This window comes from Ctenopharyngodon idella, chromosome 1 (assembly GCF_019924925.1).
Source record: "Ctenopharyngodon idella isolate HZGC_01 chromosome 1, HZGC01, whole genome shotgun sequence".
In the NCBI taxonomy this organism is placed as follows: domain Eukaryota; kingdom Metazoa; phylum Chordata; class Actinopteri; order Cypriniformes; family Xenocyprididae; genus Ctenopharyngodon; species Ctenopharyngodon idella.
The window spans coordinates 5,861,508-5,885,626 of NC_067220.1; the positions used below are offsets into that span (position 1 = coordinate 5,861,508).

At 40.6% G+C, this 24,119-nt stretch overlaps 4 protein-coding genes across 5 annotated transcripts in view; all 4 read left to right on the forward strand.

The window, feature by feature from the left end:
- The window catches only part of LOC127521108 (amyloid-beta A4 protein-like), a 337,319-nt gene that overhangs the window by 286,152 nt on the left and 27,048 nt on the right, over positions 1-24,119 (forward strand). The gene's annotated exons all lie outside the window — the stretch shown is intronic.
- On the forward strand, positions 2,186-8,573 carry LOC127521064 (A disintegrin and metalloproteinase with thrombospondin motifs 1-like). The gene is made up of 8 exons (XM_051909930.1): positions 2,186-3,062; positions 4,477-4,817; positions 4,897-5,029; positions 5,105-5,562; positions 5,953-6,139; positions 6,224-6,402; positions 6,510-6,685; positions 6,783-8,573. The coding sequence occupies exons 1-8, from the start codon at positions 2,477-2,479 to the stop codon at positions 7,495-7,497; spliced, it is 2,775 nt and encodes a 924-aa protein (XP_051765890.1). The 5' UTR covers positions 2,186-2,476; the 3' UTR covers positions 7,498-8,573.
- LOC127521236 (cysteine and tyrosine-rich protein 1) lies at positions 10,849-17,269 on the forward strand. The gene is made up of 4 exons (XM_051910398.1): positions 10,849-11,357; positions 12,708-12,807; positions 14,880-15,040; positions 16,583-17,269. Exons 1-4 carry the CDS (start codon positions 11,279-11,281, stop codon positions 16,714-16,716), a joined length of 474 nt encoding a protein of 157 aa, XP_051766358.1. The 5' UTR covers positions 10,849-11,278; the 3' UTR covers positions 16,717-17,269.
- appa (amyloid beta (A4) precursor protein a) overlaps positions 17,937-24,119 on the forward strand; it is a 33,231-nt gene continuing 27,048 nt past the window's right edge. For both annotated transcript variants that reach the window (XM_051910026.1, XM_051910037.1), the window contains exon 1: positions 17,937-18,140. In XM_051910026.1, the coding sequence (XP_051765986.1) occupies positions 18,081-18,140 (60 nt within the window). In that variant the 5' untranslated portion in view covers positions 17,937-18,080. The remainder of the gene's footprint in view (positions 18,141-24,119) is intronic.

Consider the following 24,119-nt stretch of genomic DNA (forward strand, 5'->3'; position numbering starts at 1 on the left):
CATGGAAACCTGCTCTTTATCAACACTTATTTGAGAATACTTTCATTTGAGATACACTCTACGTACTAAAATATATTATTGGCTATTTATGTTAAACAGTAAGGCCATTATGACACTAAACAATTCATGAAATGAATTTAAATCAGAGATTTCACAGGTCAATAAGCATACAAAATCAACAAAAACAAGCTAATCAAACTGTACAGATGATGGTGAATTACTTCACAAACGTACTTGAAATACACAGAAACTAATAAACCATACCTTTTACAGACTATTTATGGGTTATTTTACTAGTAACTACTGATAAAACTGCTTAAATCGCTGTTTTCAAAATAGACTGTACTGAAATCTGCAATAAAATGTCTAGAGATCTCAATATCTGCTCTCAGATCTCAACATTTCTCATCAAATAATCTGAGCTGCTCTGTATTCATTTTATATCTCTGACTGGATGACGACTGTTTTTATTTCTCCTAATGAATTTATGGAGAAACATCTGAAACTCGTCATGAAACACAACTGAGAAGAACTCCACTGAGCTATAAAATCCTAAATCTCTGACATCACATCTTATGCCACGTTCACACTGCAGTTAAATTGGGTGTCACTCCTGATTACTTATTACAGTGTTTAATCTTGCTAGTTATATAAGGTTAGTGACACTTGCATTATACTCTAGCTTTTGCTGCACATATTATCAGACTAACCTAAAGAGACCAGCTGAGATCATAAATTATGCTGGTGCGCCACCTGCTGTCTGACTAAATTAGGAGAAGTTCAAATAATATTAAACACATAAAACTGACCGCACCATTTACATTCTAATAGCTATATATCATGTGTTTTAATTTAAACATTTTCCAAAATAATAATAAATTGATTTATTTATTGTAAAAGTGGTTATTTGACCTATACAGTGTGTAGGCGTTATACTTTCTTCTTAAACTATTTTTTATGCCTGTACAGTTGTCATAGATGTACTTTTATTAGCATATATTAATTTAGAGACTGCAGGGAGCAGCCTATCTTTAGGCCTACTCTTAAAAATTAATTTTCAAAAAGTCCATTTCCAGATCATCACAGCAAGAGTGAATGAATTGTTGTGTTCTGCTGCCATCTGGTGGATTTGTGTTGACCTTCCAAATGACACTAAAATCAGTTAAGGTGGACTTTCAACTCTCTGAATTTGAGGATTGACTGAAAACTATTGATTAGATCATAATAAGTTGCATATGCATGCATAAATGAACTTATTGTTGCCTCAAATTCAGATATTCTTCAATGTAAATGCTTTATTAAGCCTGAAGCATCAGCTTCAGAACAATTAAATATAAAGTTTAATTATATAATTATGAAAGTGAATCTTCATTTTCACTAAGTCCAGACTTTATGTCCATTATGTTCCTTTCATTCAGAACACTCGGACGGCATGTACTTTCTTTTAGAAGGTCACCGACCGCCTAAATTAAATGTAGCCTATTAAACGCGCGAGACACAAACTATTTCCTCCGACACTGTGAGGCGGGAGCGATAATCCGCTCATAATTAATTTTGGATGGAGTTCCTGCCCAACACAAGATGCGTTTTTGGAGGAGGGGATCCGGGTTTTAGGAGCGGTCCACCTTAACACCCTTTCCCAGCTAACAGGGAACGTTCTGGCAAGGTTCTCTCAAAGTTCTGAACAAACGTTCTTCCAGTGACGTTCGTTCAAACTTATCTGGTCTTAATGTTTGTTGAAACGTTAGTTTTCTCTGAAACATTTTTAAATGTTACTATGTATCAGAACGTTCAGAAAACATTCAAAAGTAACGTTCTAATAATGTTTGCAGAATGATAAATTGGAATGTTGAACATTTAAAAACCTGTAAGTTAGAATCCGAATCTTGTGAGGAGACTCAGTAACCTCACGCACTTCTTACTCTCATAGTATGAATGGATTTGGACTCTACTAGTTATATAAGTCGTGGAAATGCACACGAAGCACGCGTGTAGACAGATAAAAAGTTCGAATGACTAATAAAAGGGTCAGAAGAGAAGCTTTGGGTCGTAAGTGTTGTACTCTGATGATTGATGATTGTGGCTGTGCTCCAGCACTCTAGTTGCGTACTAGATTTGGCCGCAGGAGATCAAAGGGGCTTCAGGAAAGGGGTGGTCCTGCACTGGAGCATATATAGAGAGCCGGGCTTCTTGCTTCTAAGACAGAAGGAGAGTTGAATCTCGAGGAGACAGTGAGGGAAAACTGCCCACTTTTGATGCTTTTTAAGACTTGTCTTTTCAACTGCTGCTAGAGACTGCGATTGTTTTATTTATTTCCATTTTGAGTCGACTTCAGCTCTGGATTGGTACCTATTGCAGTTTTCTGGTTTTGTTTCTGTCTACCAGCTCCGGGAGTCAAATTCTCAAAGAACTAAAACTTTGTAAGGATTTCCATTGGGGTCCATCATTTTGCTCTTGAGAACCCAACAGGAATATAATGTCTTTTTTGCGCGTCATACTGGGTTTCGTTGCAGCGCTGTGCGTAAACGCGGCGCAGAGCGCGTGGGAGGAGAGCACCGTGGTGCCGGTCCGGCTCGACTCGTACGGCACCGAAGCGACCCATACAGCAGAAGCACGGGAAAAGGAATCCGAGAAACGCATCTATCGCTTGGACGTCTTTGGAAATCAGATGGTGTTGGTGCTGGAACCGGATCAGACCTTTTTAGCGCCTGGGTTTGTGTTCCAGATGGTGGGGAAACCGGAGTCCGAGGAGTTTGACAGCGCGGGACAGGCGCAGTGCTTCTTCTCGGGGGCCGTGAACGGAGAAGAACTTTCCGCTGCGGCGATCAATCTGTGCAATGGACTGCGGGGCGGCTTCTATGTCGGCGGCGAAGAGTACTTCATCCAACCCGCGAACGCCAGCGGAGAGGCTTCGGATGGAGACATCCATATCATCCGCAGAAGAAAACGGGGGTTGTTGGCTGAGGAGAACGGTTCTAAGTGTGGGGTGAACGAGGAGGAGGAACGGGTCGCCGAGAAACCATTTGCAACCAAATCCGAGCCCATTCCATCTGAGTCTAAAGGTAAATATTCCAGAATATGTATCTATTTTCTACCAAGAGGAGTTTCTTTACACTTTATTATTGTTTAGAGACTAGGATGAATATTTCACGCACGCCTCCGGTAACCCGAATAAACTCGGTGACTCCGCGTCATTCGGTGCGCGCTGGCGCATGAGGAGCGAATTAAGCAGGTTTGAGAGTTCTGCGTCTGCTTTAACGCATTACGCGCCAAATTTAGTTGGAAAATAAATCGATTGCTCATTGCACAGATGTTCTGTCTGCTCGTTTAAACTCATCTAAAAAAAAATAACAGTTTTTCTAAAGTGCAGAAGAGCCTTTCCCAAAAGCGAGGCGAGGGTTAACTTGGAGAGGGCAGAAATCTCTCCACATACGCAGGAGGAGGAGAGGGGACGTAGGGAAGGGGACGTAGGGATGGGGGGAGTGGGAGGTGGGAGAGAATGCGCTGGAGAGACGTGGAAGTTCTCCTCCTGGTACCGCATGTTGCGCAGATCAGCACCGGAGGACTTGTATTTCCGCCAACGTTTCTCGTAAAAGTGCGCAAGTTTTGGAGACGTTATTAGCAGGGCGGAGCAGAAGCTTATAGTCAAATTAAGAAGTAAGCAAGCTCAGCACTAGCTCCCAATAGCTTTCCGTCTTTTTAAGTACACAGTTACTTAACTATGTAAAATCAAAAATGCATTTGTTCAATGGAGTCATCTATATGTACACTCTTTAAAAATAAAGGTTCTTTTTCTTGGCATTGATGGTTCCATAAGGAAACATAACATTAATGGAACCTTTCCACTGCACAAAAGGTTCTTTATATTGAAAAACGTTCCTTTAGATTATTAAAATGTTCTTCATACAAAGAAAAAAGGGTTATTTTAAGAACTGAAAGGTTTTTTGAGGCATCACTGAAAAGGAAAAAGAAGCTCTTTTGGAGTCTTTATTGTTAAAAGTTGAAAAAGTACATTTTAGTATCTACACACATTTAAACACAGTTTTTTGGTCGCAGAAAAACAGACCAAAATTATTGATGACATCATCTTGCACTCACGGGCGTACACTCTAAAAATGCTGCGTTGTTTCAACCCAAATTTGGGTCAAATATGAACAAACCCAACTGTTGGGTTAAAAAAGTAATTTAAAATGTATATACGTATATAAATGCATGTCCAATAAAATGCACTCTGGAATGAGGATGTCCCGCCCCCTAATATCACCTGACACCGACTAGCAATAGGAAGTAGGAAATTGTGATTAAACCATGTGAGTTAAAGCCTATTGGCTTTTTAAATAAAAAAGACCAAGCCTTTGATCATCAACATGGGAAAAGTCATTTCACAGGGTTTTTAAATAGACAAAATAGTACATGTGATTTAGATTTCACTTTTTCAAAAAATCTGGTTTTAATCACTGTCTTCCTATCCTCCAGCACACCACAGATCCCGTCGCTTTGTGTCGACTCCTCGCTATTTGGAGATCATGATTGTGGCAGACCAGTCAATGGCAGAGTTTCACGGAGCTGGGCTCAAAACTTACCTGCTGACCATCATGGCAGTAGCATCTCGTCTGTATCGACACCCTACCATTCATAACTCGATCACTCTGGCAGTTGTGAAGCTTCTTGTTGTGTACAATGAAGAGCACGGTCCCCAGGTGTCCTCCAATGCAGCGCTTACCCTCAGGAACTTCTGCCAGTGGCAAAAGCAGCACAACCCACCAAGTGACCGGCACCCTGAGCATTACGACACAGCAGTACTGTTCACCAGACAGGTACGTTTCTCTTAGTATACCACAACTGGTTTCATCTGAGTAAATTATGTCGCATCGCTCATAGCTGTGAATTTTGCAGGATCTTTGTGGTGCTCATTCTTGTGACACTCTGGGAATGGCGGATGTGGGCACTGTGTGCGATCCCGATCGAAGTTGCTCCATTGTTGAAGATGACGGCCTCCAAGCAGCCTTCACCGTAGCACATGAGCTTGGTAGGTACATTCCCATGTTTCTATGTAAAACTATGCAGGTGTAGAACAAGTCAATAAATTGTGCTCCTCCTGTAGGTCACGTGTTCAACATGCCCCATGATGATGCCAAACAATGTGCCAGCGTTAATGGAGACCAGTGGAGCGCCCACATGATGGCCTCGACCTTGTCCAATCTGGACCAGCTACAGCCCTGGTCTCCTTGCAGTGCCCTGATGGTCACAACCTTCCTGGACAATGGCCATGGTCAGTGTTTACTGGACAAGCCCCAGAAGCCTCAGCAGTTGCCCCAGGCTCTGCCAGGTTCAGTTTACGATGCCGACAGACAGTGCCGTCTCACATTTGGAGAGGAGTCCCAGCACTGTCCTGACCTGAGCACCACTTGTGCCGCACTTTGGTGCACCGTCACAGCTACAAATGGCTTGCTGGTCTGCCAAACCAAGAACTTTCCATGGGCCGATGGGACGCCTTGCGGGTCTGACAGCTACTGTATGGCAGGACGATGCTTGAGCAAGGCCGAGGCTGCCAGATATCAGGTGAGCATCATTTGGTGTACCATTTGATGATGTTTTATTAACAAAGTTCGGGAGGAACACGTCAAATTGCCTAACCAATCAGCAAGAGATAAGGCCTATATATATATATACATAGCCGACTCACCTACGTTCGTTGACAGTTTTCTGCATCCCTCCACCACTCCGTATCCTCACACTTGCCTGGTTACTATCCTAACCAGAGATACGGGGGGAGTACTCTGGGTTCAGGACAAAATTCTGAGCTCGGAGCCCTCCCCTCGGACAGCATGCCAAATACGCATACTTTTTATACTATCTGATTATTGGTAAGTGTGAACTTGTGAATTGTCATATGGAAGTGGTGTCATTCTGATTTGTGACTGACAATGCTTCTGTCTTGTTCCCTTTAAGACTCCAGTCAATGGCGGATGGGGAACTTGGGGATCTTGGGGAGATTGCTCACGTACCTGTGGAGGAGGTGTGCAATACTCTTTTAGGGACTGTGACAATCCCCAACCCAAAAATGGAGGCAAATACTGCGAGGGCAAGAGAATTCAGTACCGCTCCTGCAACACCGAGGCCTGCCCTGATAGCAATGGTATGGGATTGTCTCTTCACTGCTACTTCAACCAATGCAACCAAATGCAAGTTGCTTTATACTAAACTGTATTTGTTTGCGCAGGTTTGACATTCCGTGAGGAACAGTGTTTGGCCCACAATGACATCTCCTCTCAGGTGTCATTCGGCTCAGGAGAAGGTGTCGAGTGGGTGCCGAAGTATGCGGGAGTCTCTCCCAAGGACCGCTGCAAGTTGGTGTGCCGAGCAAAGGGAACTGGGTACTTCTTCATTCTGAAGCCAAAGGTGAGAGTCTCAATTAGCCTGATCCCCCTAGAGTTGTTGTAAAATCTGTAATGGTTTGGTGGATGCAAGACAGGTGTGTAATCTGAGCTTACTTCCAATGCTTTCAGGTTGCTGATGGTACACCATGCACCCCGGATTCCACCTCAGTCTGTGTCCAAGGCCAGTGTGTGAAGGCTGGTTGTGACCGGGTCATTGGTTCCAACAAGCGTTTCGACAAATGCGGCATCTGTGGAGGAGATGGATCTACTTGCAAGAAAGTTTCTGGATCAATGGAACGTGCTATGTAAGTCCACAACCTGCACATGAATGTTACCAGCATGAGTTTTACAACATACCTCCTCAGATTCTGTTACTGACCATTGCTTGTTTCTGCACTTTAGACCGGGCTATCAGGACATAGTGACGATCCCAGCTGGTGCCACGCACCTAGATGTTAAGCAGCGCTCTCTTGGAGGCCGCCGCCATGACAATAGCTACCTAGCAGTTCGCCGGCAAGATGGCACGTACCTACTGAACGGCGACTATAAGCTGATGACTTTAGAGACTGATATCTCTCTGAAAGGTGCACTTCTGCGATACAGTGGTTCCTCTGCCACACTGGAGCGCCTCCGAAGCTTCGCTCCCTTACCTGAGGCTCTTACTATCCAGGTGTTGTCAGTTGGCGATTCCCCAAGACCTCGCGTAAAGTACAGCTACTTTGCTCCACGTCCCATTGGGTCAAATCGTCCATCCATTAATGCCATTAGTGAAGCAGGAGATGCCGAATGGGCCCTACGTGAGTGGGGACCTTGTTCGCAGACCTGCGGTGGTGGTATCCAGAAGCGGGACGTCCTTTGCCTTGATGCTTACGGCCATCAGTCAAAAGACTGTCCTGAAGAGCTGCGCCCTGCGTCATCACAATCCTGTGCTCTGCAGGCGTGCCCATCCTGGCTGCAGGGGGAGTGGTCCGATTGTTCCAAAGCATGCGGCAGAGGCTATCGCAAGCGTCAGCTGCGCTGCATCGGACACGATGGTCGCATTTTGCCTAACGAGAGCTGCAACGCTAAAAATCAGCCACGACCTCGCTTGGAATTGTGCAACCTGACTCCCTGTTGAAACTGAACACTGAGGCTTGCAACAACCTCGAACGGCTGTAAGTTGGTGCTTTGGATTCAAAGGGCCCTTTATGACAGAGACTGCAACCAAACTTCTTTCACCCATCCAACACTGGGTACAGGGCACAAAGCTGGCACACAGTGTACCTGTCTTGACAGCTGTGATGGAGGAGAAGAATACGAACACCTCTGCTGCTTTGGATGCTGATGTCATGCATGTTAGATTTTGAGTGTGCGTGGGTGTGTATGATGGATGATTCATGAAAGAGTGCATGAAACAGCTATGCATTTGTACCGTCTGTCTGAGCTGGACTAGACAGACAGGTTTAATTTGTCACAAGAGGGCATATAGGCGCTAATGTCTTTTCCTAGGGTCAAGAGCCGTACCGAGACAAAGGAGTTCATTAGTAGTGGTGTTTTATATAAAGCACCCTCTAGTGGTTCTCCATTTAAAAGTTGCAAACTCAAAGCACATATTTAACAAATGCATTTTCTTGCCAAAATCAATACCATATCTCACCTCAGCTAGGCACACATGCTGCTAATCAAACACCACAACAGGTATTATGCATTTCCGCATAATTAAGTTTAAGAACGCACATTAGCTTAACGTTTAGCTTCATAGGTTGATATTTTCAGCATTTTGCAAAGCCATACCCGATCAAGAGGGATCATATCTTTTTTTCAAGGGGGAGGGTGACCAAAGACCATAGGATTTATACCTGAGGAGAGAGTGTGTTTGTGCGAGTGTGTGTTTATGTATGTGTGGGTTAGTGTTGTGTGATTGTGTGGAGGACTTCTCTCCTACTACTACTTCATAAGTAATCCTCTCCTGCCTTCTGAGAAGGTATCTTTGTAATGAGGTGTCTTTTTTGTACAGAATATTCAAACGTTATTTATTTTTGTACAGCCCATTTAATATAATCTTGTTGCTTTTTTATAATTATTGTATTTCTATTTGTTGTTGTTATTGTTGTTATTGAAATAACTGAAGGATGTAGATTATATTAGAGTATTTATACAATATCTATGATCTTAGGTTTATGAATAAAGTATCACATTGATTTGTGGACCAAATTATTTGTTTGGCTTATTTTGGGTGTGGCTGCTGAGTCTAAATCCTGGTGTGAGGCCCCCTAGCGGTTGATGAAGGTACTGCAGGGGATTGCATACATAGTAATGTATTAAATAGTAAATTGGGCTTTTATCTTTATATTTCAGTTGCTTCTATACAAAAATGCAAATCAGTTGCACAATAAATCCGACACAAGGTCTAAAATAAGAGCCACCACTTATTTATAATTAATTGATTAATAAAATACGGATAATTGCAAAACAAAGTTTAGCAGGAGAGATAGAAGTTATAAGATACACCAATATCATATTATCATATGTACCATATGTACAGACTCACAATGCAACTTACAACTTTAATAAAGTCTGAACACAAATTTATGTACATTGTATATAATTATATTTAAATACATGCGGTCAAAAGAGCATCAATATGACCAGATCTAGTCATGACAATAATTAATGCAAGGCTACTGAGTCTATCTGCTCATATTAGGAACAAGACAAAAGGAAAGCTCACTGGGGCAAATGAAATCAGTTAAATTAATTCAGTTATATTTATTAGCACTCCCAACAGCTGTTCAGAGAAAGCCTGCTTGACTGGCATATTCAGCAGCACAGGTAATAATCACATCACCTTGTCATAACGAGGAAGTCTTTTGTTATATAACAAGCTTTAATAATTAAAGAGGACACTGTGTGGTTTAGTCATTATGTTACAAGGGTGGTTCAAGTGGAAGCGCGTTCAACCCAAGCCAGTCCTTCTGCTGAATAATACATTCAACCAGCCGCTCAGCAAAATAACAAGTGACTTTGCACACCATGATCTACTGAAAACCTTTATCTCTGACTGTCTGAAAACTGCACAGGGTGAAACAAGGAAGATGTAAATATGTAATATGCAAGATAGCAAGATTTTTACTTTATTACAAGTAACAGAATCTTTAAAAAAACAAACAAACAATTGAAACATTTTTTTTAAATGTTACCATTTCAGAATCAGAATGTTCAGAGAACAAAAGTAACATGTTTGCAAAATGATCAAATGGAATGTTCATTAACATTTGCATAACTATTTAAAAAAAAAAAAAAAAAACTATTTCTGGTTTGTTTTTTTTAAACTGAATATTTAGAGAACATTTAAATAACTTAAAGGCACAATATGTAAATTTAGCCGCTAGAGGTCACTTATTCAAAACAAAGACGTAGCTTGATGATGCCTTGATTTCGTGGGATCATTGGAGGTGTTTTCTTCACACGTCTACAGCCGGTGGAAAAGAATCCGACAGGACTCGGGCAGAAAACATATTCATGGATGAGGTAATGTATTAAAGATTTATTAACATTACTGCAGTATGAAGCAGGGTGTTGGAGCGGAACGATGCCGCTGGAGCGATTGCTAATGAGGGACGAGTGCTACACACGTCTCGAGAGCAGCGGGACTTTTATTATGCCATAGTCGCCGTTTCCGCTTCTTCCAGTCAAGCGTAGCCTATGTGGGGTAACGCAGCGCTGTTTATCATATTACATACACTTATATGTTGAAAGTTCTAATAATCCTACTCTGTGTGTTCGCTCGGCGGCTGCTATGAGAGACTTGTTGCACACTGCAGTAAGCTAGTTCGATATTAGACATGGTAAAACATGGTACTCGCGGTAAATCAAGAAAACAAGATTCAAACAATAAGACTTACTGTGTTGAGCTATATAACATGATTAGTTTTATGTCTATGAATGTATCCAATCAGTTGCTCACCTGTCTAATAAAAACACATAATATATTAAAGCGTCTTTGGTGTTTCCATGGTTTCTACAAAATAAAACCGGAAACCGAGGGTAACGCAGGTATGATGTCATTGATAGGCGACGCACCGACACGCTCCGTGTCCTGGTTAAAATTGCTTATTTCTCTGGATTTAAACATTCTTGGAAACATTTGGGATAAGTACACAAGCCAACAAAATACATAACACTGTTCTAGTGGTTTTTGGATATTTTAATCCAAAAATCTTACATATTGTGCCTTTAATGGGAATGTTAGCTTATGTTTGTCAGCTACTTAAAATGGATACATTATGGAGACTTGGAACTATAAATCCTAAGAATTACAATCTGAAGCTCATGCATATCATAATGAGATGCTCTTGTTTACTCTTCGTGTTTGGTTGAGGTCAGGGATGATGCACACAGAGAGGATTCGTGAAAACACGATTGAAGAGAGACCTAAATATAGACTTCAGGGTCACTACAGAGAGAAGATGATGATGATGATGCAATTTGCAGCTATTGAAAAGGGCGAACGTGTTCCCAGAATGATCGTGCGGATCTTGTTTTGTTCCTGAGGTAACCGATAATGCTCGTGTGATGATGATGATGATGAGTCGTGACGGTGGAGGCGGGCAGCGTCGCGCGGCCCTTCAGTCGCATCCAGACTCCCTGAGCGGCTGGACGACGTTCCTGGGGGAGGGGATCGAGTGAAGAAAAGAAAATAGCGCAAGGAAGAAGTTAAAGACAAAGAGGAAGGAGTCAAGAGGAGAAGTTCTGAGAGACTCGTGGAACACGTGCAGCGTTATGGACTTTATTTTAAGCGTCTAAAACTTGACAGTCAGACCAACACAGACGTATCATCGGTTCGATGAATTGACCGTCAACTAACATGTGAAAGTTGGTTAGACGCGTTTGTTTTTCCATAAATCAACGGGAACATTATGGAAAATCCGAGGACGGCGAGTTCACAGAAGAGTTGGAAGTTCGTGCGGGACTCGCTGCTGCTCTGCTTATTCGCCGGTAACGCATTTTCATATTTCAGAAGTTACACACGAACAACAACTAGGAAATAACGTTACATCAATTAAACATTTAACTGATTGTTTTATTGTGCGATGACTTATGAACTAATTAAAGTTACTTATGAGTTATCTAGTAAAAGTAAAGTCTTAAATTACTCAACTTTTTGACATTACCCAACTAAAACAATCGTTCTTCCAGTAACATTCATAGAACGTTCATCGTTCGTCTAACATTTTTTAAATGTTACTACTTGTTTCAGAACGTTCAGAGAACATTCCAAAGTAACGTTCCAATAATGCAAAATGTTTCGAATGTTCAGAAAACCTTTAGAAATTACGTTATTGTTTTGTTAGTTGGGTATGTTTGGAAAACTTGTTTTTATAATGCTCGTTTTACTAGCGTGTATTAATGCTACCATGGTATTCTTTGAAATACATTGGAATATCAAGTAAATATCATTGTATATTCATCCAGTACCATGGTACTGCCACAACACTATCCATACAGACATGCTTTGTGATGTGTGTGTGTGTGTATGCAGTGACATTTAAGGCACCAGTGCTTCTAAAGCGTCTTTGTCCCAAAAGTGTTGACCGACAGGACCCAGAGGTAAAGTGAGGGCCTCTGGGGGACCACCCAGTCTGCAGGGCCCCACATTTGCTCAGTTTGCTCAGCCAGATGCAAACAGACGCCACTCAAATTGAAGCCAAATTTCGGTGCTTCAGAAGTCATAATTACACCAATTATACTGTGATGACTGTGGGCAGGACAAGATAGCGCTGTAATTGTGTTCCAACCATCCTCATCCTCGAGCATGAGATATATATATTCAAACCTAAATACAAATAATGGAAAGCAATTTGCATTAAGCAATAATTAAGCTGCATACACCCATAAAGCACTCTTCGTCACTGATCATTCTGTCAGTGGTGTGTTTGATGCATTAAAGAGCTCTGAGCAAGAAGCAACACATGATTGTTTCTGCAGGATCAGACTTGTCTGTCAGCGGAAGGAATGATGGGATCAGTCGAGCTCGGCCCTCCAACACAACACTGGATACAGAGAAACGTGTGTGTTTGTGGAGAACGACATGTTTCAGTTTTATATTGTTCGGTCTAAAGCAGCTGAAGCACACTGTAGAAATATCATATGTCATATTCCTTATCATTAGACTTGTTTTCCACTAAAACTTTTTCAATATGATTTGATTTTCCCAACTCTAACACACATCGCTGAATGGTGTAAATGTGAATTACAGTTTGCATCGAGCATATATCTTTGTATTGTTTGCATTTGGTGTTTTACCCCAATTTTTGACATAATCATGTTGTGTGTGTGTGTTTGCAGGACGTGGAGACGCTCAGTGTGACAGCTGTGTTGAGTACTGCTGCGATGGAGTTCCTCCTTTCTGCTGTTCTTATTACGCGTATGTGGGAGACGTGCTCTCGTAAGTGCACACACACACAGACACACACACACTCACTCACACACACAAACACACTCACTCTCACATACACACAGACCCACATAAACACTCACGCACACTCACTCACAGACACACACACACAAACACGCACACTCACTCTCACACACACACAGACCCACACAAACACTCGCGCACACACGCACATTCACACACAGACACACAAACACGCACACTCACACACACACATAGTCTCGCACACAGACACGCGCGCGCACACAGTCCCACACACACACACACACACACTCACACACACTCACTCTTACATACACACAGACCCACATAAACACTCACGCACACTCACTCACAGACACACACACACACACACAAACACGCACACTCACTCTCACACACACACAGACCCACACAAACACTCGCGCACACACACACACTCACTCTCACACACACACACAGACCCACATTAACACTCGCGCACACACGCACATTCACACACAGACACACAAACACGCACACTCACACACACACAGTCTCGCACACAGACACGCGCGCGCACACAGTCCCACACACACACTCACAGTCCCACACACACACACACACTCACACACACACACTCACACACACACACACACAGTCCCACACACACTCTCACACACACACTCACACACTCTCGCAGACACACTTGCTCACACACACTCCACGCTCATACAAACACACTCACACACACTCTCTTTCTCTCTCACACACACACACACTCGCATACACACTCACACTCGCATACACACTCACACAAACACACAGACACACACACACTCATTTAAACACCCGTTCACACACACACTCTCTTTCTTTCTCTCACACTCACTCACACACACACTCTCTCTCACACACACGCACACACACACACACACACACACACACTCTCTCACACACTTCCTCACTGCTGCTATTTTACTCATATATAACATCACCATTGAGTTGACCTTTGACCCTCCCCTCCCCTCCTCACACACAGCTGTTTTTTTCACTTCAACTTGAAATCCACTCCATAATCAAACCTCGTGTCCAATTACGTCGAGGAATTCTGATTCCATTTTGCATAAATCAAACATTATTTTTAATCAAATGTTGATGAAAGCAACTTTAATTCTTTATTTCCCAGCTAACGGAACGTTCAGGCAAGGTTCTCTCAACGTTATGAACAAACGTTCTTCCAGTAACGTTAATAGAACGTTTGTTCAAAGTTATCTGGTCTTTAATAATGTTACCAGAAAAACATTGTTTATATATAATTCGTGGAACTTTTAGTCATTCGTTTAACGTTTTTTAAATGTTATTCCTTGTTTCAGAGAACATTCAAAAGTAACTTAATGTTTGAAGAATGATAAAATGGAATGTTCCCTTAATGTTCTCATAACAACCAACCAAACATTTAATAAAACTGGATGTTTTGAACATTCAGAGAACATTCCAAAATAACGTTAACTTAATAGGAACGTTAGCACAACGCTCTTACAACATATTTTTGTTAGCTGGGTAAATCACAGCTTTTGCTGCAGTTTCTCCTCAGATGAGGACCTTTAGTAATCTCACTCTCACATGTGAGCATCTATATCTATATTTACCTTTAGTCTCTCACTCCCACATTAATCCATACTTGAAACGACAACTGAAAAGCAACATATTTGGTCTTTTGTGCCGCAACAAAGACATGTTTAATCAGGTGCCTGTTAGCACAAGAGACGGATCACCGTTGACTCACGAGTGGATGGGATCCATCAGGACGTAAATAAATATGAGCGTTCTGGGTGGTCTGACTTCACAAAAACACATGTAGAGCAAATACTGAGCTCATCCTGCCATAAAACAGGTAGTTAGAGTTTACTAAAATAAGCTTCACTTGTACTAGTGCGTTTATTTCTACAGCACGTTATATGGTACAGACATTCAAAACAGCTGTTTGGTGATGCAGACTTCATCAAATATGAGACAAATTCAGATTCAGCTGTTACTGAAGACAGTTAGTTGTTTGTTGATGCAGCATCAGTTTTTGCTGATTGTTCTGCTCTCTTTTTCAGGGGAACGGCCATCTCAGGGATTGTGTTTGGCGTTGTGTTTCTGATGGGCGCAGTGGCCGCCATCTTTCTGTGCATCTGTATGTGCGTGAAGAACGGGCGCGGGGCGAGAGTGGGCGTCTTCAGCTCATCATATATCAACACCGTGACTCAGGGTTACCCAGGTAACACAACAACACATAAAACCCTTCAGACACACAGGCACACTGGAGCCCCGGTGATTCACACCCTGACGAAGGCAAAATAGCCGCAACGCGTAGGTGTGCAGACTATGTGCTTGTCACCTGTTTTTAACATTTAGCCATGATGAAATAAAGGCTTTTTAAAAACTTTTATAAGATTCGAGTGGCTTGAACCAACTATCCCTTGCACCCAAAGAACACAGAGACGGAACTCATACTCCTTGCAGCACTTCTTTTGCATTCTTTGCTTTGCTGATTAGCACAATGAAAGTGTCCTGTTGTCGATAGGAGCGCAACTTTAGTAAACGCTCCTATGGGTTGTATTTCAGGGAAGTGACAAACGACCTATATAGGCATATTGGTTGGAGAACATGTTGTGATTTAGCATGTTGCTAGCATGTTTTAACATGATAGCATGTTGTTAACATGTTGGTAACAATGTTATCATTAATTATGTTGCTATGTTTAATGTTGCCATGTTTTAACATGTTGCTAGCATGAATTAGCACATTATTAGCATGTTGCTAGCATGATTTAACATGTTGTTAGCATGTTTTAGCATGGTAGCATGTTGGTAACATGTTGCTAGCATGTTGTTAGCACGATTAGCACATTTGCTAGCATGAATTAGCACAATGTTAGCATGAATTATCATGTTGCTAGCATGAATTACTAGCATTACTAGCATGTTGTTAACATGATTTAGTACATTCTTAGCATGTTTGTGCATGTTGCTAACATGTTTTAGCATGTCTCTAGCATGTTAACAATGTTAGCATTAATTATGTTGCTACCATGTTTTAACATGTTGCTAGCATGAATTAGCACATTACTGGCATGTTGTTAGTATGATTTAACATGTTGTTAGCATTGTTTTGCATTTTGCTAGCATGTTTAAGCGTGTTGCTAGCATTTCACTAGCATGTTTTAGCATGGTAGCATGTTGGTAACATGTTGCTAGCATGTTGTTAGCATGATTAGCACATTGCTAGCATGAATTAGCACAGTGTTAGCATGAATTATCATGTTACCATGTTTTAACATGTTACTAGCATGAATTAGCATGTTACTAGCATGATTTAGCACATTGTAAACATGTTTTTGCATGTTGCTAACATATTTAGCATGTCGTTAGCATGGTTTAGCATGGTAACATGTTGGTAACATGTTGCTAGCAAGTTGTCCAAGGATAGTTGTTAAGCTTTTGTTATTGATAGACAGCTTAAATACTCTGTCTTATTGTACAAAAATTTTGACCCCCTCTATGAAAGTTTGTGTGATTTTTCATAGATTTGATCGCCCGGTTTACGAAAAGATATACCGAGTCAGAACAGTCTAAAGGTCTGACCCGAGTTTGGTGGTCGTAGCTTGAAAGCTCTAGGAGATACTGTATAAAATTTAGTCTCAGAAGAAGAAGCTAACAAGCCAACATAATAACATTTCCATAGCTTAACTGGACAGGAAGTCCTCCTTCTCGTCACCCCAGTAAGAGCAACATTCATTTCCAGTTCTTTTTCTTCACAGGCCCTCCACCTCCATACAGCTATGATTGTGAGATGTATCCTCCTGATCTGCGGCCGCCTCCGTACACACCGACTCCACCCAGAGCGGCAAACTACTCTCCGCCTCCACCCTATCCAGGCGACAGCAGGAAATGAGCCTGCGTTCGTGCCCTTATTCTGCTGCTGCTGCTGATGAAGATAGTTGCACTCGGAATTGCACAAAATCTCTGCACAACACAAGACCAGCGCTCTGGAAACAAAGCAGAGGATTTCGACCGCAGATGCTTCTCATGTGGGGATTTGAATATTTTTTTTTTTATTAATGCAATTGACATTAATGGTCTCACAAATCTAATGAACTTTAATAAAAGTTATTTCAAGCAGCGTGAGACCAGGACAGGCCTATAAACTCACATGTGATTCGGTAAATGTGATGAGTTTTGTTCAAAATCAGTGTTATTTCTGTTAATGACGAATGAAAATACCGTGAAATGAACTGTTAATATGGGAATAAACTTTATATGTGTTTTACAGAGTAACATTATGTTCTCATACCTACTATGTGTCTTGATTAATCCACTGAGGAAATAATAATAGGATTATGAATAGGGCAACTTGTATGTATTTGTAGTTTGTCAGAATTACAAAATTCCGACTTTTATTCTTATGTCAGTCTTTACCTTTCATAATAAAAGTCTGTATGCTCTTTTTTTGCAAGGTGATGCACATATATGCTATTGCTATCACACAATTTGTTATTATGTTTTATTCATTGTGGCCTTTTAAAATCTAATTTTCACATATAGCCAAGAAACTACATTAAAATAGAAATAGATTTCATTTCAGAAACCCTCTAAACGTCCACACGGGGGCAGCAAATAACAGAAGTGCTCTGCACTACATATGTAAGACATTTAATGCATTTTATTTATTTTTACAAATGTAAAATAAAATACATTTATTAGATGAGAAATAACGATATAGGGTATGGTGAAAAGCTAAATAATAATAATAAAGTAAAAAAAAATATTAAGAAACAGACTGATGAGTAACATTTTTCGTTATTATATGAATATATTAATATATAAAATATATTTATATATTTTATTAATATATTGTATTACTCATAAAATGTATGTTTCAGGTAAGCAGCAGCCAAACAAGCTGAAATAAACAACAATAATAAATTATGTCAAAAAGAAAACAGTATATAATATAAAACATATTTAAATTAAAAGAAAAATATTTATAAAATAAGATAAAATAAAGTTTGTAAATTGAAGTGTAGTCTTTGATTTTAATGTTGGTTTGCAGTATTTTCAGTGTAAGGCGGCATTCCCTGCTCCCCCTCCCGTACATATTCCCACGTCAGATGACGCGCTGTTCTGACTCGCCATCGCAGGCGCATCGCATTCTTCTGGGAGTCGACGCGAGCCGCACACCGACATTTTACACCAAACGGATATTTACTCGATAAAACCAGCGCTGTTTGTTGGAAACACAGAGAAAAGAGGAGCAGAATGGGGTGTCGAGAGGTTTTCATATTACTAATGGTCGCGACGTCGACGCTCGCTGTGGAGGTAAGAAATCGACAAAAGATCGTAGCGACGCCGAACGCTGATCAATGTGACCATCAGTGTAACCAGTCTGTTCAATGTAACCATCATCACAATGTTAGATACACCAGAACGTGCTGAAAACAGCAGCGACTGTACATTTCGATATCAAACATCGCGACGATGTTTTTTTTCGGTCAGAAGAGGTTAAATATTAAACGATAATATATATGTATTTGAGTCATATAATATTACCCAAGGAATTTTGTTTGCTCGGCTGGTGTGGAAATTTTCGCGATTAAATTAATCGCTGCGTACGCGGAATGTATTGCGCGCTGTTAAATGAGCGATATATTTTATGTCCGACATCCAGAAATGCTGTGTAACAGATCCACTTATTAATATTAATAAGCGAACTGTCATGCTGAAGGTGATCTAAACCTTCAGATCGTTTAAATCTGCTGCGGTCGCGTGATTGAAGGTCTTTATGAACATAATGTGACATCACATATTAAGAGCTTTACGCGTTTTATTTCGACTGGTGTAGATCCAGATAGTTAATGGAGGAATGTGTTCAGTGGCCTGCTGGGTTGGGATCAAACAACACAGGGATCATAATGGGATCAAACACGAATCCTCTACGAATTAAATGAAATTGGATAATAACCTGGAACTGAAAGTCAGGATTGATTCCAAATTATGATTCACTGTTCCTTCATGTTTTATTCGAGTAAATCAACCATGTTAGGGGCGTGTAGAGATAATTATTTTTATGACGTCGGGGTGCATTTGATGTTTTCGCGGCCTTCGGCTATTTTTCTTTATGACGTGACTCACTGCGCTTGAAACATTAATATCGCTAAATACGTTACGTTACGTTACGTTACATTCCGTTACCTGCTGAAAGACCAGCCTGTGTTGGTTTGCTGGTTTAAGGTGGTAAAGCCAGCTAAAGAAGTAGTCAAAACCAGGGTTGCCAGGTTTTCACAACAAAACCCGCCCAATTGCTACTCAAAACTAGCCCAATCGTGTTTCCGCAGGGTTCCCCTGGTAAACTTTGCATTCCAGGAGCGAAATATCATGTTATTTGGGGTTGGACATGAAAAACAACAGTGTTAAAGTAGCCCAATTCCGCGGGAAAACCGCAGACTTGGCAACACTGGTCAAAACCCCTCTAAAACCAGACTAGGTTGGAAGACCAGCAAAAACCAGTTTAGGCTGGTTTTATCTGTTCAAGACAAATCTGCTGCTACATTGTATTTCGAGGAACATGCTATTTTTAAATGCTAACAATTGGTTTGTTTGTTTTTACTTTAAGACACCATTGTTTTTACGCTGGTTTAAGGTGGTTAAACCAGCTAAAGAAGTGGTCAAAACCAGGGTTTCCAGGTTTTTACAACAAAACCCGCCCAATTGCTACTCAAAACTAGCCCAATCGTGTTTCGCTGGGGTGCCCCAGTAAAAATCGCATTCCATGAGGTAAAATCCACGTTTTTGGCGGGGTTCTTCTGGTAAAATTTGCATTCCAGGAGCAAAATATCATGTTATTTGGGGTCGCTTCAACCCGCGGACATGAAAAACAACCTGCGGCAACAGTGTTAAAGTAGCCCGATTCCGCGGGAAAACCGCAGACTTGGCAACACTGGTCAAAACCCTTCTAAAACCAGACCAGGCTGGAAGACCAGCTAAAACCAGTCAACCCGGTTAGGCTGGTTTTATCTGTTCAGGATGATAGAGAATCTGGACAAAACTGCAGCTACATTGTGTTTCGAGGAACACTATTTTTAAACGCTAACAACCGGTTTAAGTTTATTTTTACTTTAAGACACCATTGTTTTTGCGCTGGTGTAAGCCTGTAATCTTCCACACCACAGTCAGTTGTGTGCCTCCACTGTATTCTCAACACATTTCCAGACTTTTGAAGGATATTATAACAAGCTACTGTGGTAGTTTTTGGGCATATACCATGGCATTCTTTGGAGTACAACTACGTCAATACTAATACATATGAATATTGTATAAAAACCATGGTATTACCCATCCATCAGCTCTTTTTAAAGGCGTTGTGAGTTTAGAATGAAGCTCTTTATTGAACATGGTTATTAAACACTCATGTAAACAACATTAGCTTGATCTGAAGCACGTGTGATGAAGTTGTTTTTGAGGTCGTTGTGAGGTATTGATTTGCTTTAAGGATTGTACTAAACTGCATTTAACAGTGTTGAATTGCTTTCACATTTGGTGGTTTGGGGTTTTGTTGGTCTTGCCACCAAAAGGTCTGGAGAAATGGAGGTTTGACAGATGTTTGAGGACAAATGTTAAAACAGACAGACTGTGATGAGGACGTGTCCCGTCTATACTATAGTATTGGCCAATATAGCTAAAAAAAATGTGTTCTTCTGCCTGTTGACCATATTTAATAAGGCTAAAATAAAGAGGAACCATCGTTTCAACCAAATCAGCCATTATTAATGCCAGAAAGTAAAATACAGTCCAAATCTAGTTGTCAGTCATGGCCTGTTTTCCCCATGCAGTTCTTCTGTGAACGTTTTTGAGTGATGGTTAAGGGCCAAATAATATCATTGTGTATAATAACCATCACAAATACTGTAATACAAAACTGCTGCAAGGACAGAGTTGTCTTTGTTTTCATCTGTACCTCCTCGTATAAAACACCGTATCGTATGTTCTCTGTTGTTTGTGCTCCAATTAGCCGCTGTCGTCATACGCTTTTATTCAAAACTATAGATTTGGTAGGTCACGTGACCCGTGGTATGGTAGGCATTCAGAGCCGGTTTTGAGATGACCGGCGGGTTTGAACACTGAATGCGCGGCTTTGTTGGCTGTAACATGGTGTGTCAGCAGGTGAGCGATGCTGATGGCCAACACAACAGCTTCTTGAATAATCAGGATGAGTTTGTGCTTGGCCGATACATATCAAATATTCATGGTATATATTTCGGTCAGTTTTGTGCCAATATATCTCACTGATTTGACTGCATTTATTTGCTGTGCATTCGACTAGTTTCACAGAGATCCTTTAATCTGTGATGAGAGCGTTACGACGATACACTGTAAAAAATGATTTTTCGAGATGGCTTCCACACCAAAAATTTTTTGGAAAAATGGTTCGATTTCAGTGAATCGGTTCCTTTGAAGTGTCCGTTTCAGTGAATCAGTTCGTTTATCACAATGTTATCAAAAGTCTCCCTGTGGCATTTTTCATATATTAAAATGTGTTAGTAAAATATATGCGCATAAAAATTGGTGCTTGTAAATAAAATATAAATTTATATGATTCATCATCAATGATTCATTTGCGCTGTCACACAGAAGTCTCGATGTGCTATATTATAATCTTTTAAGTAAAACAGGTAGCCAAGTGTTGTTATATTGGAGTGTATAAATGTACAAAATGCAAAAAAAAAAAAAAAAAAGTATATTATTTTATTGTTCATTTAGTGTATTTAAACTAGATTCAGTAGGAAAAATGGTTTGATTTCAGTGAATCGGTTCCTTAGAAGTGTCTGTTTCAGTTTATCACTCAGAAATGTTCTCAAAAGTCTCCCTGTGGAATTTTTCATATATTAAAATGTGTTAGTAAAATATAAATAATGGTGCATGTAAATCAAAATGAATAAATATGATTCATCATCAACGATTCATTTGCACTGAAGTCTTGATGTGCTATATTAAAATCTTTTAGTAAAACATGTAGCCAAGTGTTGTTATAAATGTATAAAATGCAAAAAAAAAATCATTTTTAAACTAGATTTTTACTGTATTTTCTTGCGTTAAGTGATTTTAGAGCAAATGCATAAATGATTTCGTCTTGCAGCCCTTCCTTCCAGTAATGATGAATTGATTCACGAGATTTATGCCCTGTTAGTCGGACGGGGCCGGTTTAAAATCCATGGGAAGCGCATATATGCCCCAGTGCACCTGTCGCCATGGTAACAGCCCCGTGGAGGGTCGTTAATAAAGAGAGTGCTGCGAATTACACATCCATATCATATGACAGATGTTTCTAGTGGTTAGATTTGACCTCTGACCTTCACAGCCACCGCAACACGGAAGCGTGATTAGCACAGTCCCGCATGACGCCGCAGCCTCGTCCCAGAGGAGGGTTAATGATGCGGTAACCTTGACGTCTATGCGTGATGCTAGTACAGGTGCTGCACCCGTTGTTTCATGGGAAATTAATATTACAAAACGTGCACTTTCTGTAAAGCTGCTTTGAAACGATTTGTATTGTGAAAAGCTCTATGCAAATAACAGCTGGTGTTGTCGTCCTGATTATTGCTTATTCTGATTTGAACCGCAGATGCAAATTATAGTCTATAGATAACTCTGGCACAATCACTGTGTTGTGTGTGTTTCCTGTTAAATAAATGGAATCTGATTTATTATAAATCATACCATACTCCCAGCTAACAGGAAAGGTTATGAACAAACGTTCTTCCAGTAACGTTAATAGAATGTTTGTTCAACATTATCTGGTCTGTAACAATGTTCTCAGAACGTTAGCACAAAAACATTGTTCATGGAACTTTCCTGACACCTTTTATTGGATGCTCATGTAACATTTTTTTAATGTTAATGTTTAATGTTTTTTTCATGTAACATTTTTTTTCTTAGCCAAAAAGTAAATAACAGTAAATGGTTTGTAAAAACAGAAAATAACACCACGTTTCAGCCCGTCACCATCATGATAACATGAAATATCAAATATACAGTAGTAGTTCTTTACAGGTTTTTGTATTCTATTGTGCTATTTTTCTTATTGTTTTTATGTTTGGCAGACGTGTTTGGCTGTTACACTTATGTCTCGCGTCTTTTGCAGCATCTCGCCCATGAAACGGCATTTTAGAAACATGGCGTAATAATCAAGGAGCTTTGTTCATGAAAGTTCCTTGATCATTACGCCGGAATGACAGTATAGTTCCTAGCCATATCGGCCTAGAAAATCGCAACTTTTCATTTTCCATCAGTATTAGTACACAATGTAACTACAGAAGAGTCAAGTTTTAAATAGGAAAAGTATCGAAACTCTTTGGTCATTTTTGAGCGAGATGCTAACGGTCTAATCAGATTCAATGAACTATGCTAAGCTATGCTAAAAGTGGTACTGCCAGACCCAGAATGGATTCGAAGACGGTAAAACTCATCTGTTTAACTCTAGGGGAGTTGGAAAATTGGCCTATTTTCAAAAAAAGTGGAGTGTTCCTTTAAGTTAAAAAAGTTCAACGCACGTTTAATAACTTTGCTTTTTTTCCCCATTCCACTGCCCGCGTCGTTTTTTTTCAATGCAATAATGCATTTTTGAGTGAACAGACTAGCGATGTGTTCTACGTTCATAGAGTGTCACACAAGATAGTTAATCAGGCGCGCCATTATCATTTTCTTCTCTTAAAGGGGACATATCATGAAAATCTGACTTTTTCTGTGTTTAAGTGCTATAATCGGGTCCCTGGTGCATCTACCAACCCAGAAAACATGAAAAAGGGCAACCCAGTAACTTTGTTTTGGCAAGCCTTTCTCTGCAAGCATGTGAAAAAACGAGCTGCTCACATTTTGCTCCCCTAGTGACGTAGGAAGGAGATCTTATAATATTACCACCCCTTAATATGCACGTTTCCACCCACGGCGCCGCCATTTTGTTTTCACAAGCGAAAACGGTGTACCAGTTCTAACGCCATGGAAAAAGTTGGACCAAAGCATGCTAACTGTTCTGTCGTTGGCTGCACAGACTATTTAGAGTCTTGTTAGCTTGGATAGCCTGCAAGTTGACCCTGGCAAGCTCAATTGCTAAAAAAGGAGCGTTTCTGTCCGAGCGATATTTTGAAAAAAATATTAGACCATTTACAGCATTTGACAGCAATCATAAACATTAGCCTGGTGTGTATGACTCTGTACACTATGTATAGTGGGCGTCCATACGGGTTTTGCACAAAAGATTAACATGACGGCACATGCTAGTCGATGAGTTGAATCAACTCCACA